Source organism: Glycine max, chromosome 4 (genome assembly GCF_000004515.6).
Source record: "Glycine max cultivar Williams 82 chromosome 4, Glycine_max_v4.0, whole genome shotgun sequence".
Taxonomy (NCBI): domain Eukaryota; kingdom Viridiplantae; phylum Streptophyta; class Magnoliopsida; order Fabales; family Fabaceae; genus Glycine; species Glycine max.
Window position 1 is genome coordinate 49243997 of NC_016091.4, and position 14708 is coordinate 49258704.

Sequence of the window (14708 nt, forward strand, 5' to 3'; positions counted from 1 at the left end):
CAATAAAAAGGAAATATTTTAACTGGAATTATGGCATCAAACGCTCAACTCTATATACTATTATTCTTATCACGACCTTGTTTATTGCACACATTATTTTTGTAATTAGCCAAAATTTCTTTATCAATCACCTTAAATTATTCCATCTTTACCTTTGTTTATATATTAATTTTCTACCTATTTATTAATTTTAATCCATTCTCTTCTATCTTTATTTTTAAATTGAATTTTAAATTTTTTTATATGTCAATAATTAATCATATTATAATTTAAATGTTTATTATAAGTTCAATATATTCTAAAAACATTTATTTATTATCAATTTTAATTTTATAAAAATAACTATTTATTTTATATAATCATATAGTACAACACTAATTTCAAATAACTAACATTAATGAGTTACGATTTATGAAATAAACGACTAAATTATGACTATGAACTTTGTCATTTCTTACGAATGAAGTTCGTGAAATACCTCACTTATGAGCCGTTAGACATTCAATTGATTCACGTTTACCATTCTTTTTAATTAACCAAAAAATGTAAAAATAAGATAAAAATTCAATCAACTTAACTTCTTGCATTCTATGTAAAAAAAAATTTACATTCTATCAATTAGTCATTGGTTTCAGTAATATTGAACTCAGTCTCCTTAAATAAATTTTTGCATTCAAAACTAATTCATTTTCATGAAATAAATATCAGCAATATGTTTTTTATTATGAAATTAATTAGATATGAATCTCATTAAATAAATAATAAAACTCTTAAAAATATAAAATATATTAAACACCTACCATATACATGTAATAAAAAAATTGATAGAGAAATATTGGAAAGAAAGTTGGAATTATTCATATATTAAATTTTTAGCTTAAAAACAGTGTTCTAGAAATTTCTTTACATTTTGTTAAAAAAAACCTTTACATAATTAATTTTTTCTTTTCTTTCTAAGAAGAATTCAAAATCCTGCATTGATACCAGTCCAATTCCAATGTCTTTCAAATAACTAACATTAATTTTTTCAGTAACGTGTTTTTAACTTCGGTGACAAGTCATGGAGTCGAGTCCACGCCTATAAATGGCACCTCCCATTGGCAGATTCTATTTCATTTCGAAACCGTATTTTTTACACTGTCCGTCCAGTCTTAATTTTCTGCATTCCTCGAGACACTGACTCACTGAGTCGAGTTTTTTTTCCCGGAAAATTAGGAACCTGAGAAAATCTCCGATTCTCCGAGAAAATCCGTGCAATGGCGCTTAATTTCTCATATCACCGTCATCGCACATGAACGTCCTCTTCGATTTCGCTTCACTCTCTGTAAGCGTTCTGTTCACTTTAATTCCTTTCGTTTCAGATACTTTTTTTCTGCTTTTTCTTTTCTTCTAAGATTCGTCTCGTGAATTGTACTATTTGTCAGCATATGTAGCTTTTTTTTGTAGGAAGAAATTTATGTAAAACATCTCGTCTCCGATTCGCCTTGATGTTTCGTTTGCATGTCATTGGAAATTGTTTCGTTTTTGTTTGCTTTTTTTTTCTTCTTCCGAGTTTCGGTTTTTCTGTATGATTCTACGGATATTGAAAATCGAGAGTTATGTTATTGTGCCTTTAGCTCTTCCAGCTTTGCTCGTTTGCTGAGGTTATCGGAAAGAAGAAAATTACTTAAGTGAGGCACAGTACATTACTTAATTTTAATCTGATTGAATATTACTTCATTGTTGAGAAATTAAACTAGACATTTTCCATTTTACTGATTGTTAAGTTTATAAGTGATTGTTTGAGTTTTTTTTTTCTTTGATTGAATTTAATTTTCTCTGACTGGAGATTTCTTTCCTTTTGTAGGCTAATTGGAGTCCAGTTTGCAGGGAATTCTTCCTTCCTTTTTCAGCATCAACAAATTTTCTTATAGCATAGATTAGAACATGACAGCTACGAAAAAAATCATGTAATCAATTCAAGGAGATATCTGATCAGCTGATCTTCATTTCTCCAAGGTCTTGTGTTTTCTGAAAAGTCTTGGTTTGACTCTGAGACCTGGTTTCTGGAAAGAAACTTAGGATATACATATTTTAGGCTTCTAATTCTTGTTTGCTACTTAGGTTCAGGCATGAGGAATCAGGAAGAAAAAAAAGAATTTGATCTTTTTGTGATTTCCTATTGAATCTCTGATGGAAATCGGTTGAATTTTGCTATTGGTTTTGAGGTTCATAACTTGTTTATTTTTGAGCCAGCAAGGTTTTGAACCTGTAAATTGATAATGGCTTGTGTGGCACTTCATCCGGTGTGTGAAGAATCTCTTAACCGTGGTGAATTTACCAGCTGTTTCAGCCCTCATTTGAGGGAGTCAATTTTGATTTACCTAACTGTTGGTGGATCTGTGATTCCTATGCATATTATGAAGACGGATTCAATTGCTTCAGTGAAGCTGAGAATTCAAACCTTCAAGGGATTTTTTGTTAAAAAGCAGAAACTGGTTTTTGAAGGGAAGGAATTGGCTCGTAACAGATCTTGTATCCGTGATTATGGTGTTGGTGATGGGAATGTTTTGCACCTGGTGCTGAGGCTTTCTGATCTCAAAGCTATTACTGTTAGGACTATGTGTGGAAAGGAGTTTGGGCTTTATGTTGAGAAGAGTAGGAGTGTGGGCTATGTGAAGCAGCAGATTGCAAAAAAAGGGCAAGGGTTCTTGGATCACAAGGATCAAGAACTGATATGTGAGGGTGAGGAACTTGAAGACCAGAGACTTATTGAAGATATCTGTAAGGACAATGATGCTGTTATTCATTTTTTGGTCAGAAAATCAGATGCCAAGGTAAGGACTAAACCAGTTGACAAGGATTTTGAATTATCAATTGAAGCATCATATGTGCACAATCTGGTACCAAATTTACATGCAGACCAGTTAGGGTCAGTCTCTGTAACAAATGAGGTCCTGGAGAGGAGCCAATTAACAAGAGATTTTGTTCTGGAACCAATTATTATGAATTCCAACATCAAAATTCCACTGGTGATCCAAGAGCTAATTAAGAGCACTTCGGAGGGATTAGAAAAAGGCTGTAAACCAATTCAATCTTCAGAGGGATCAGGAGGAGCTTATCTCATGCAAGATTCTTCTGGCTTGAAGTATGTGTCTGTTTTCAAGCCCATAGATGAGGAGCCAATGGCAATAAATAATCCTCGAGGCCTACCTGTTTCTGAGGATGGTGAAGGGCTAAAGAAAGGTACACGAGTAGGGCAAGGTGCATTGAGAGAAGTTGCGGCTTACATTTTGGATCATCCTAGGAAAGGACCTCGCTCATATTATAACAATGAGGAGGGCGGATTTGCTGGAGTTCCTCCTACAGTCATGGTCAAATGCCTTGATAAAGGATTTCATAATATTGAAGATTATCAGAATGATTCAGCTAATGTTAAAATAGGATCTCTTCAGATGTTTATGAGGAATATTGGAAGTTGTGAAGACATGGGCCCTAGTGCTTTTCCAGTGGAAGAGGTACACAAGATCTCTGTGCTGGATATCAGGTTGGTAAATGCAGATAGGCATGCAGGGAACATTTTGATTGCCAGGGATGGTGAAGACGGTCAAACTATCCTCATTCCAATTGATCATGGCTATTGCTTGCCTGAGAGTGTAAGTTTTCTGCCACTATAAATGCATTGGTTCGGTTTTCCAGTTGTAGGGATATTTTAAGCTGGTGGTGTTATCGACAACTACACTGTATCTTCTTAAATCTACTTCTCGTGCATGTCTACTTCAGAATAACTGCTAAAATGCTGTAAAATTCCAAGTGCAACTTCGCCACTGATCTCAGTGTTATTTGCTTAACAGATTACAGTCTCAATTAGATTCATTTTTCTCTGATTGTCAAAGGCATTAGACTGCATGAAAAGTAGAGTGTTTACTCTTCTTTAAATTTCCTACACTTTGCATATATTCTGATTTCGATTTTGGTTTTGGTTAATTCTACATATATTTCGACTTCTTATTCCTCTCTTAACTGCTGCTGAAATTCTCTTACACTTTTTATAGCAAAAACATTACTATCATTTTCAGCAAAGCCTATTATTCAGACTTCATATCCTTTTCAATAATCTCAAATTGATTTCTTTTGCATTTGCACTGTCTCTATTCCCTTGGTTGATTTTTCAGCAAACCTTCCTGATAATATGTGTGAACGTCTATTATGGAATATGTTGTCCTATCATACATAAGTGTACATTTGGTATCACTTTTATAGGGAAAATAACCATTCCTTTTTTTCAAAAGCTCTCTCAGAAGTTACAAAATGAAAAATTCATCAAAATAAGTCAATCTAAAGAAGTTCTCAAGCTCCATTGTAAATGGTTTTCTGAGGTTCTCGAAATCAGAATATGATTATTCTGCATGGCGAAGGCATTAGCAGTAAACTGTAGTAATTATCAACTCTTCTTTCTTTGTTGTTGCTACTCTGAAAAGGAGTTAAATTGTTTGGCTTCCCTCTTGTTTTTCTTCTACTTATTCAGTTGTTCTATTTTCTCCCCTTTTGCAGTTTGAAGACTGCACTTTTGACTGGTTATACTGGCCACAAGCTAAGGAGCCTTACTCTCCTGACACCATTGATTACATAAAATCTCTGGATGCTGAAGAAGATATAAAGCTTTTGAAGTTTCATGGATGGGACCTTCCTCCTAAATGTGCCCAGATCCTTCGTATATCAACCATGCTTCTTCTGAAAGGTGCAGAGAGAGGACTCACTCCTTTCGCCTTAGGAAGCATCATGTGTAGAGAAACACTGAAGAAAAAATCTGTCATTGAGCAGATTGTTGAGGAAGCAGAGGAAGCGGCATTTCCTGGAGCAAGTGAAGCTGCATTTCTTGATCTGGTTTCAGTGGTCATGGATAGTCATTTGGATGAGCTATTCCCGTGACTGAATATACATAATTCACATACTTATTACTACTATTTTGATAATACAGTGATAAAGTGGTCGTGCTTGTTTCGTCTTCAAAGAGGATCCATCAAACTCGTTTAGTAGACTGTGGTTAAAACTTCTGTATTGACCAATCAAGCATTTGATGCTTGTATTGCAAATATCGACTTCTCTTATATATATATCTCTTATAACATGGAAATATATTGACCAGGAATGTTTATGGAGTCCTGTGCAATAATATTCCTCTTATGTTCTTTGGTGAATATAAAATTGTTTGAATAAAGTTGTACTTATCATAGAAAAAAGGAAACAAATTCTGCCATTCGTGGTGCGTTTTTTCTTTAAAATATGTTCAGATTCTGCGAGGTTCTGTCCGTAGAGCAGGGAAATTTTGCAGCTCTGCTCGGAAGGAATGAAACAAGGTTAATGAACATTGTAGGGAGTGCAAATGAAAGGATTTGTATTATCTGTTAAACTTAGGTGGAAGACTTCAATTTTAAAAATAAAACTCAGTAAATGGTAAAAATGTGCGAGAACATTTTTTGTAGGTAGAATTGTAAGTTTCTATTATTAATTAATTAGTAGTATAACTATCTACTTTAACATATAACCCAAAATTATAACTACAGAACCATAGCTCAAATGACATATAGCCTGATCCCATGATCAAGTTCTATTCATGCTACACTTTAGCTTATCGTTTTCTATGAAAGTTTTAGGTATAATTTGTAAAAGGAATTATTTTTTGGAACTTATACTTTTATTTTTCCTATTTTTAATTTTTTTTCTACAGAAAAACTTACTCCACTCTAAAACATACCAAACTTAAATTAGGAATGCCATTTTATTTCAATCAATTCTATCATTTTCTGATAATATGATTTTATTATTTATGAAATCATCATTTATATTAACCAAACGTTTATGATAACAATTTTCTAGTATAATGGTTGACTGAAAAATATTCGTAATAATGAGTAAAGTATTGCCGACAAGCATGGTGCGTTCATAATCAATTGATCGCTTGTTCCCCCTGCTTATCACATAATATTCTCAAGATGTTGAGATTGCTTGCTTAACCTTCTCATATGCTAGATCTATATGTATTTAGTAAGACACCGTTCGGTAGAATAAAAAAAATGGAAAAAAAAGTAAAATGAAATAAGAGTTTTGGATTAAAGTATCAGTTTCAAAAACAACAAAGTCTAACCGATTAGTTATGGACCATTTGTTACATTTTTCAAAAAGAACAAATTATTTTTATTTTATTTATTTGTTGTGGTTATTTAAACTCTTCAAAAATAATAAAAATTGAATAAAACATGAATTTAATTAAAATAAAAAATATTTTAAATAATTTCCCATAAAATCAGTTACTTCTTTTAGAAAAAAAAATAATTTTTATAATTGTAAACAAATATAAATTAGCTTTTAATTTTATTTAAATTTCTAAAAGTTAATTATTAAATTATTTTACATTGAATCCCTTTTTTTTAAAAAAAATAACAAATTGACCACTGACACTAGACTTTTTTTTTTTTTTACCTAAAGCAGTTCTCTCATCTCATCTATGACAAGATACAGGGATGTATTAAAAAATATATTTAAAGGAGATGAAAATAAATAAACTTTGACATATATAATTGTCAATATATTATAAGATCGTAAATTTTCCTTATATATAAAGAGAAGGGGCGGGCGGGATCCATCCTTATTCCTATGTCAATCTGTTCATACTTTGCAGTGCTAAACATCAACAAATAACTCAATATACATTAATTAGGACTAATTTTTTTTAATATCACTAGAATAAATAAGACAACCTAAACCTAACTAACTCAACCCGAATGTAAGAAAGAAAAATTACTCATGTCATTATATATTACTCGTATCATTATATATTACTCATCATATACTTGACCAATATGCTATGACCAATATGAAACATTAGCATGTGCTTGATTAGACTTCAGCTTAGTACGATTATCTTTAATTTCTCGTCAAATATTTTTCTTTTTTGGTTTTCTAAAAACAATGCAAAAGCTACTTCATAGAACTTTCACATGTGTCCAAAAGACGCGTAGCCAAACACCCCGTTAATATGAACATCTGAACATGAACATGGATGGAAACATAATACCAGAATGGACCCCTTATCTGATATTCTGATGCCCCCATTAATTAATGGCTTGCCATGTATGCTCCTATGAAGTTTCCAGGCAATTGCACAAAAACGTAAACTTCCAACATCCAATAAAGACAAAAAAGTCATTCATTGTGTTTTTCTACATGCTGTTTTTAATTTCTTTTTAAATTACATGTATATTTTATTAGAGATAATTCTATTGTACATTGAGCACTCGAATTTAAAACTTTTGATTAAATTAAAATAATTTTATATCAATTGATTCAAATGCTTAATGATACCATGTCATTTAATCCAAATAGCTTACCTCTTCGTTAAAATTCTGGCCAGCAAGATTCACTTCAAATTTCTAAAACAGAGTTGAGTTAAGCAAAAATTGAATGTATCAAACTCGGCATAAAATTAATTTCAGTCCAGTTTTAATTGATATCAAGAGCTATTCCTTTGATTGAAACCCAACTACTACTGCTATTATTATTATTATTATTATTATTATTATTATTATTATTATTATTATTTGTTCAAGAAACCTCAGTATAAGCTCCCAATTATGTGAAAGATATGTTAGTGGGGATTCATCAAAGAAATAGGATCCATGAAACATAGTTTGTCAAGAGGTCATGTTGAATGCTGATAACGTGATGGATCCCCCACCAAAAAGAAAGAAAGCAAAGCTGACAAACGCGAAGTATTTTTCGGTTTTTCCACGACTCTCCTCTCCAGTTGCGTTGGTCTTTTTCCTCTTTAAAAGAAAGTCAAGAAACAATTACTAATATCTTTTTATTATAGAATTTAACATTTTTAATGAAATATTTCTTTCTCTTTCTCATTCTTTTCTTTTCTAAATCTTTTGCGATGTGATTGATATGCATTGAGAGATAATAAAAAGAAGTATAATGTACAACAATACAATACAACATTTTGTTATGTATATTTGGTACTTGGTAGTCAATACATAACACGAGTAAGCATTAAATACAAAGCAAATAATTTATTGTATAAAAAACTGTATAATTTACATATAAATGATAGAATTACTATTATAAAAGTGGTGGTGATGAACATTAGCAATGATAGAGACTAGACAAGTGTTGACTTTTAACAAGTTGCTCTTTTTAGAGGAAAAAAAGGCACATCTTCACCCGTCACATAACCAAGATGCATAGATTATGATACTACCATTATTTTATGTCGGGTGAAATGAAAATAATATTACTAAAACAACTATAACAACTCTGACGTGGAGTGAGGCAAGCAAAAAATAAGTGCTATATATGACACTGAACACTGTTTACATACATGATATATTCCTTATTATCATCATCATTGGGTTAAAAGAAAATAAAATAAAAAAACTATATTGTAGTTTATTACAGTCACAAATAAAAATTATATGGGCAAATTGGTTTGGTTTAAACTTTAAACTATGAACCAAGATTTTGAAAAGGGTCTACAGTGGCAGTGGATCAACTTACGTTGATAACCCAGCAATGAACGCCACTCCGGTAGAGGGCAACCAGGACGAGCCCGATATAAACTGGCCCACCGTGAATCTAGACGCTTCCACCGTCGAATTGATGGCCCGATAGCCGGCCCAATTAACCCGTTGGCCCAGAGCTGAACCCGGCCCATAATTCATGTATTCACCATAATAACACGTGTCTAAAGCAAAGGAGGAAGTGTTCCACTCGAGCCAGCCACGTGGATGCACGTGGTCCCCTATGTAGGACAGCATGAAGACGGTTCTAGCGTAAAGTTTCCAAGGACGTCCCAGATAAGTGGGGTAGCTACCCTTGGATGCTTCAAGATCCGGCGTGGCCATGATCCTACAATTGTGGATCGAAATGCCCGTGTTCTGATTCGGGTCCTTTCGGTTTTGGGCCGTGATGGTGTTCTTCTGTTGGGCCATGGGCTTTCGGGCCCAGAGGGTGCAGTTTTGGAACACCACCGCGGCGTTGCCGAATATGAAGTCCACGGTTCCGTAAATGTCGCATTCTCGGTAAAATTGACGGTTCGAGTGGACATACATTGTGTCTTGGTATCCGATGATGTTGCACCGGTACACCACCGCGTGGTCTGCTCCGACGCGGAGGGCCACCGCCTGATGCCTCCCCGGCCCTGCGTAGTTCTCGAACGTCATGTCTTTTGCGATGAAACCAGAACCACTAGCAGCTGCAACCACAGGATCAGCAAGCATTATTGTTATTAAGTGTGAAATTGTGTTAGTGGTTGAAATTGAATTAAATTATTGGTAGTGAACCAGTGATCTTGTTGTCTTTATGGATATATTCTGTTGATGCTGGACACAAATGTGACATTGTTTATCGATTTCGCAAGCATTGCATGACCCACTAACAATAATTTGATTTCGCTACTTTAATTTGATAACATTAATATTTAAGTGTATTACGTGGTTATGAGGTCAAGATGTGGTTCGTTTGTTTTGGTGATCACAGATGGGATCCATTTTTTTTTTCTCGTTTTCTTTGCAAATATTTATAAACAAAGAAACGAAAAAAAAAAAACAATGTGTGAAAGAACAATAGAAAACAAATCAGCTCAAATTAAGGGAAAAAAACCATTTTAGATTAAGGAAAGGGAAGTTCCAGGTTTGCAAGTCCAAACCTTGTCTAAAACTATAATTCGAAAACAAATCAGCTCAAATTATTTTCTCAAGAGTGTGAAAGAAATAAACTGTACTTTTTTTTTATAATTAGAGAGAAACTACCACGGAAGTAAATTTGAGGAAGTTCACGAGATCTAATAGTGCAGAATATTATTTTACATGTTTTACGACTTTATTGATTGGGCTATAGATGTAGTTTTGAATTCTCTTCAACATTTGACTTCGTTTACTCTTTTTTTTTTTTCAAACAAGTAATTAAAAAAACAATAGAATTGGTGGTGGTGGAGATCAAACGCTCACTTGGACTAGACAAGCAACTAAACAGCAAGGAATCATAAATATGGCACCCTAGAATAACAGACCACGTGCAACTTGCCCTGATCTACCTCATGTCGTGCATGTTTTTTGACCTTTTGCTTTCGTGGTTTTTCTCTCTTTCTTTTTTACAATATTTTGAAAATGACACAGGTTTTTCTTAATTTGTTATTTTAATTTTGAAAACAAGAATTATCATATATTTTTTCACAGTTTTAATTTTGCTAACTTTTATTTATTTGGTTAAATATATATTCATTTATCAATTTATTTTAAAATTTGAAAATTTATAAAATACAAGCAGTGCTTAATTACAAATTGCTTGCATCACTCAAAGCACTGTAATAAACATTAAGGAGAGGACAAAAAGAAAGAATTTACCGAAGGAAGCGGTGTGAAATGTGGTCAGGTTCTGGTAATAATTTCTTCCGCCCGTGATGACGGTTTTGCCCTTCCCGTCCCCTATGAACATCACATTTGTTTTCTTCCTCCCCAACTTTAAATTGTCCTCTTCATACCTGAAATTAAAATTTGCATCAACAGAAAATCTTAGATCTTTATCTATCGGAACCTTTGCCATCACCAAACATGCTTCATATATATTTGGCGTTTATATCCATCCACATGCTAATTCTTTATAAACATATATTTAATATTTTAACAACTTAATAATTTTTAATATCCAATCCTTAAGTTGTAGTATATATTTTCAACACACTCTCACCGTTAAAATGTCAAAATCAATTAATGAGGATGGTGTCATCGAGACAGTAGTAAACAGTTCATTGTCCTACACCACATGGGATTCATTATGATCGCAATATTACATAATTACATAGATAATGTTGCTAGTACTAGTAGGCTTCTGTTTTTTTTTTTTTTTAGTGCAAGAGCATGAAGAAAATGAAATGGAAAAATAAAAAATATGAATAAAATGGTGTGATGTAATAAAAGAAAGATAAAAATATTATCGTTGAATTCGTGTTCACGTGACTACAGTGACAAGTCCAAGCATGATGATTTAATACCAACAAGTCCACCACGCAATCACTCCACAAACTTTTTTAAACTCAGTTAATACAAAACATGAAAACAACAATGATTAAAAAAGGAGGTAGTAGTTAACTGGTTACGTAGTCAAAAGCAAAAAAATAATAATAGGAGTTTGAGGAAAGAGAAGAGTATATTTTATGACAATATAAAAATAAATTATGATAAAAAAATTTACATACAGTAACAATTAAGCTCATTATATATTTACCTTCCTGCCCTGATGTAGATAATGATGCGGCGTGAGCTATATTCCGGCACCTTCTTAATGGCCTCGGCGATGGTCTTAACGGTTCCGTTACCGTCTTTGGAAACCACAATATCTGCTTGTATCTGCGACAGAGGCAAGCTCAGCAATCTCCTATCTCGCCCATTCAGCCATGTCGGAAAATTATCCTCTCGCATTGCCATCAACCGCCTCCTATTCTGAATAGGGACGCCGGCGAAGTCGTCGCCGGCGCCTGCGCCGGAGAATATCGCGAGACAATTGCTCACGAGCTCGGACAAGTCCTTGAGGTTGTTGGCCATCTGGTCCTTGACTGTGCCGGCGGCGTCGGCGAAGCCCTCCGCGCAGGTGTCCTGGTTGGTGAGCGCAGCGCTGAGCCACGTCAGCACGTCGTCGTTGGCGGAGCCGACGGCGCCGACGGAGACTGTGTTGAGGGAGCGGGCGAGCGCGTCGACGGAGTCGTCGAGGAGCTCGAGGCAGTCGTGGTAGGCGGCGCGGACGCGGGGATCCATGGCGGTGTAGGAGATGGTGGCGGAAGAGTAGAGCGCCTTGGAGAAGTGCTGCAGCGTGACGTTGAAGGAAATGTGGACGAGGTCCTTCTCGGATGCTCCTTGAGATCCCGGGAAGTCCAGTAATGATTTCATGCACAACATCTTAAAGCGTGTCTTGCTGCACGTGCGTGAAATGGCCTGTGTGAACTTGCCGAGACTAGTTCCGTCCCCTCCGGTATTTTTGGTGCGAGAGCGGACGGCAACTGCAGTAACAGCGGACGCGGCTATTAATAAGACAGCAAAGAGTGACAGAAACACAATGTTTTTCCTCCCGGAAGATCTCGGAGGGTTGAGGCGCGAGGAGCCACCAGGATCAGAGGGTCCTAACCTTCCGTACTCCATTGTGATGTGTTCTTTCTTTGGAGAGAGAATGAGGGTGATGTGTACATAATGAATATATGGTGCCCTTTATATAAATGACGGTGCTTAGTTACTTCTACTACTGAGGAGTGAAAAAGTGAGTGTGTTTTTTGTAGGTTGGTGTGAAGTCCATGTCGCAGGGAATTAGCTGGCTGCTACTATGTATGCCCACTGAATGTACAACACACTGGCTTCTACTTCTACTTTCTATTATTGCTTTAATAATTATTTACCTGAATATGATAAGTATGACCTAAGGATGAACAATTTTCCACAAGCTAGGTTGAAAACATTACAGGAAAAGATTAAGTACACCACATTTTTAAGTAGGGGGAACATAGGGATAAGAAGGAAAAATAGAAAAGAACCAGAGAGAAAGTAACAATGTGCCTGATAAAAAAAAATTGAATAGAAAATGAAAAGGAAGACAAGGTGAAGATTGAGTATATGAATATATATTTGTTGGAAGCCTTTGATTTCTTGATTATTTTTGTTTTCATATTCTATTTTTAAATTTAATGTACACAAATATTATCTTGTTTTTAATATACTTTTTTTTGTTTTAAAATATTTGTACAGGAAATAAAAAATAGAAATGAAAATTTTGTAGATTACAAGTTAAAATAGGCAATGGAAATAGAAGGAAGCGAAATCCACACAAAGGGGACGTGCATACTGCATGAATCATGATCGATGATGATGATCTTAACTGTTAAGTGAATTCTCCAATAATCCAATCCCTTCCTTTTCGTTCTAATCTTTTTCGCTAATTCTCTCGCCTTTCCACTTTATAATCATGTCCGAAAATGTTTGTTAATTCCCTTTTGTACTTAATTTTGATTTTGATTTGCTCTTTCTGCTCTGAACCAAATGTTTAATTTAATATTATAATTATTTTTTTATTTTATTAAAAGTCGAATTTTATACTTATTATTAAAATGTTTCTCATATGTAACCAAAAAATATATATTTGAATTATATGTAATGTAACTATTGAAATATAAAAGATACAAGAAAAGATACGAGAAATCTTTATTTTGGATGCAAAATTGGAAAATATTCAAGGATGTAGCAGGCATTGTTTATCAAAAGAATTGTTGTTTTGTAAAACGTTTATGCAAAAATTACTTAAAATATAAGAATAAGAACAAGAGTGTGGTTGACATATTTCACACGGTGGTGATTTACTTATGAGTTAGGGAAAATAGAGTATCCATAGGCAACTTTATCTCCTTCTCGTTAAAATCCATGAATCAAAAAATGTTTTTTGTATGTACAATACTTATGGGGTAAGTTATTTCGCAAAATTAATTGTTAAACTAATTTCAAAATTGTAATTTACTAATCAAAAGTATTTGAACTAATTTATTGAATTGGAATTTAATAAAACTAATTGTTGCATGTTAAAGTGTGTCTGAAAAATGTCAGGTAATTAAAAGTATTTGGGAAAAGTACATGATAAAATTAACATATATACTGCTTGGTGCTTACTGCTTACTAAACCCGGGCAAACGGGTTTGAATATATTGTGGGCTATCCGTTAAGTCTACAACTCGCACGATATATTAGTTTTATTTTTTTAAGATCGTTTGATTTGTGGATGTTTTAGCATGACTCGTTTAATCCCCAGGTTATATGGACCAGCCTGCGGTCCCTGCAAGCCTTTTATAACCTATTTTAAAAAATGTGTTTTAAAATTTACACTTGGTCCACTTCACATTAAGTAATCTCTATATGATTTAATAGTTTGTAAATAATTATATAATATTTTAATTTAGTATAGAATTATAAATAAAGTAAAGATGACGTAGGAAAGTATTTTTTAAGAGACTTAAAATGTAAATTAGGTTATTATTTTGGACAAATATTTTTTTATTAGATAATTCTCATAATTAATTAATTTTTAAAATGAGTCAAATTTATATTTTTAAAATTTTTATTTTCTATTTATTTTTAATTTTTTTGTTAAATGTGAGTTGGTTTGTAATCTTATTAATTGTTTAAAAAATATTAGATTGACGTCTCTCATATATTATATCGATGCTTTCCTTAAAATGTTTGAAATATATTACAATACATATAAGAGGGAGGTTCTTCTAAATGTTGAAAAATGGGAAAATGTTCGTGTAATTTCACAAAATTTCAAAGGTGGTTAGTATAATTTCCATGGCAAAATTAACGTATACGTACGGCTTGGTGCTTACTACTTATTACTTACCCGTTCGAGGACTACTAGTCGATCTGTCACCATCCAACCAAAAATCTTCATTTGGATAATATGACTTGTTTAATTAAGGATGCGTTTCTTAGCAATTGAGAAAAAAAATTTAATCAAATTGGCAATCAATCAATTATCAATTGCTAATTACATCATCAACTAATTATACATGCATGGGTGGGAATGAGGTTACTCCATAGACATATAAAATATGATTACCGTATTATTATTTTTAAAGGAAATATAGTTAGGACTTTTCATTTCAAATCAAAGGTTTAATACAAATGAGAATAATATTA

General features: G+C 33.5%; 2 protein-coding genes across 5 annotated transcripts; one reads left to right on the top strand and one right to left on the bottom strand.

Moving 5' to 3' along the window:
* The first annotated feature begins 1040 nt into the window (after positions 1 to 1040).
* LOC100812724 (phosphatidylinositol 4-kinase gamma 3) lies at positions 1041 to 5239 on the top strand. 4 transcript variants are annotated; one of them, XM_006578845.4, is made up of 4 exons: positions 1041 to 1324; positions 1847 to 1998; positions 2110 to 3635; positions 4534 to 5239. In XM_006578845.4, exons 3-4 carry the CDS (start codon positions 2262 to 2264, stop codon positions 4909 to 4911), a joined length of 1752 nt encoding a protein of 583 aa, XP_006578908.1. In that variant the 5' UTR covers positions 1041 to 1324; positions 1847 to 1998; positions 2110 to 2261; the 3' UTR covers positions 4912 to 5239. The 4 variants fall into 4 exon arrangements, with proteins under 4 accessions (XP_006578908.1, XP_014630433.1, XP_014630434.1 ...); XM_014774948.3 differs by having other exon boundaries at positions 1046 to 1324; positions 2104 to 3635; XM_014774947.3 differs by having other exon boundaries at positions 1043 to 1324; positions 1847 to 3635.
* Positions 5240 to 8309: 3070 nt separating this feature from the next.
* LOC100808236 (probable pectinesterase/pectinesterase inhibitor 61) lies at positions 8310 to 12235 on the bottom strand. Its single transcript, XM_006578846.4, has 3 exons — positions 11266 to 12235; positions 10386 to 10522; positions 8310 to 9235 (listed from the first exon to the last, which is right to left on the bottom strand). The coding sequence occupies exons 1-3, from the start codon at positions 12171 to 12173 to the stop codon at positions 8535 to 8537; spliced, it is 1746 nt and encodes a 581-aa protein (XP_006578909.1). The 5' UTR covers positions 12174 to 12235; the 3' UTR covers positions 8310 to 8534.
* Between the last annotated feature and the right edge of the window lie 2473 nt (positions 12236 to 14708).

What these genes read in the sequence shown, in the direction of transcription:
- LOC100812724 (XM_006578845.4), top strand. Translation starts at nt 2,262, where the DNA reads ATGGCTTGTGTGGCACTTCATCCGGTGTGTGAAGAATCTCTTAACCGT. An exon ending in GCTATTGCTTGCCTGAGAGT is followed by an intron (nt 3,636 to 4,533) that starts GTAAGTTTTCTG and finishes CCCCTTTTGCAG; the next exon opens with TTTGAAGACTGCACTTTTGA.
- LOC100808236 (XM_006578846.4), bottom strand. Translation starts at nt 12,173, where the DNA reads ATGGAGTACGGAAGGTTAGGACCCTCTGATCCTGGTGGCTCCTCGCGC. An exon ending in ATCTACATCAGGGCAGGAAG is followed by an intron (nt 10,523 to 11,265) that starts GTAAATATATAA and finishes TTTTAATTTCAG; the next exon opens with GTATGAAGAGGACAATTTAA. An exon ending in ATTTCACACCGCTTCCTTCG is followed by an intron (nt 9,236 to 10,385) that starts GTAAATTCTTTC and finishes CTGTGGTTGCAG; the next exon opens with CTGCTAGTGGTTCTGGTTTC.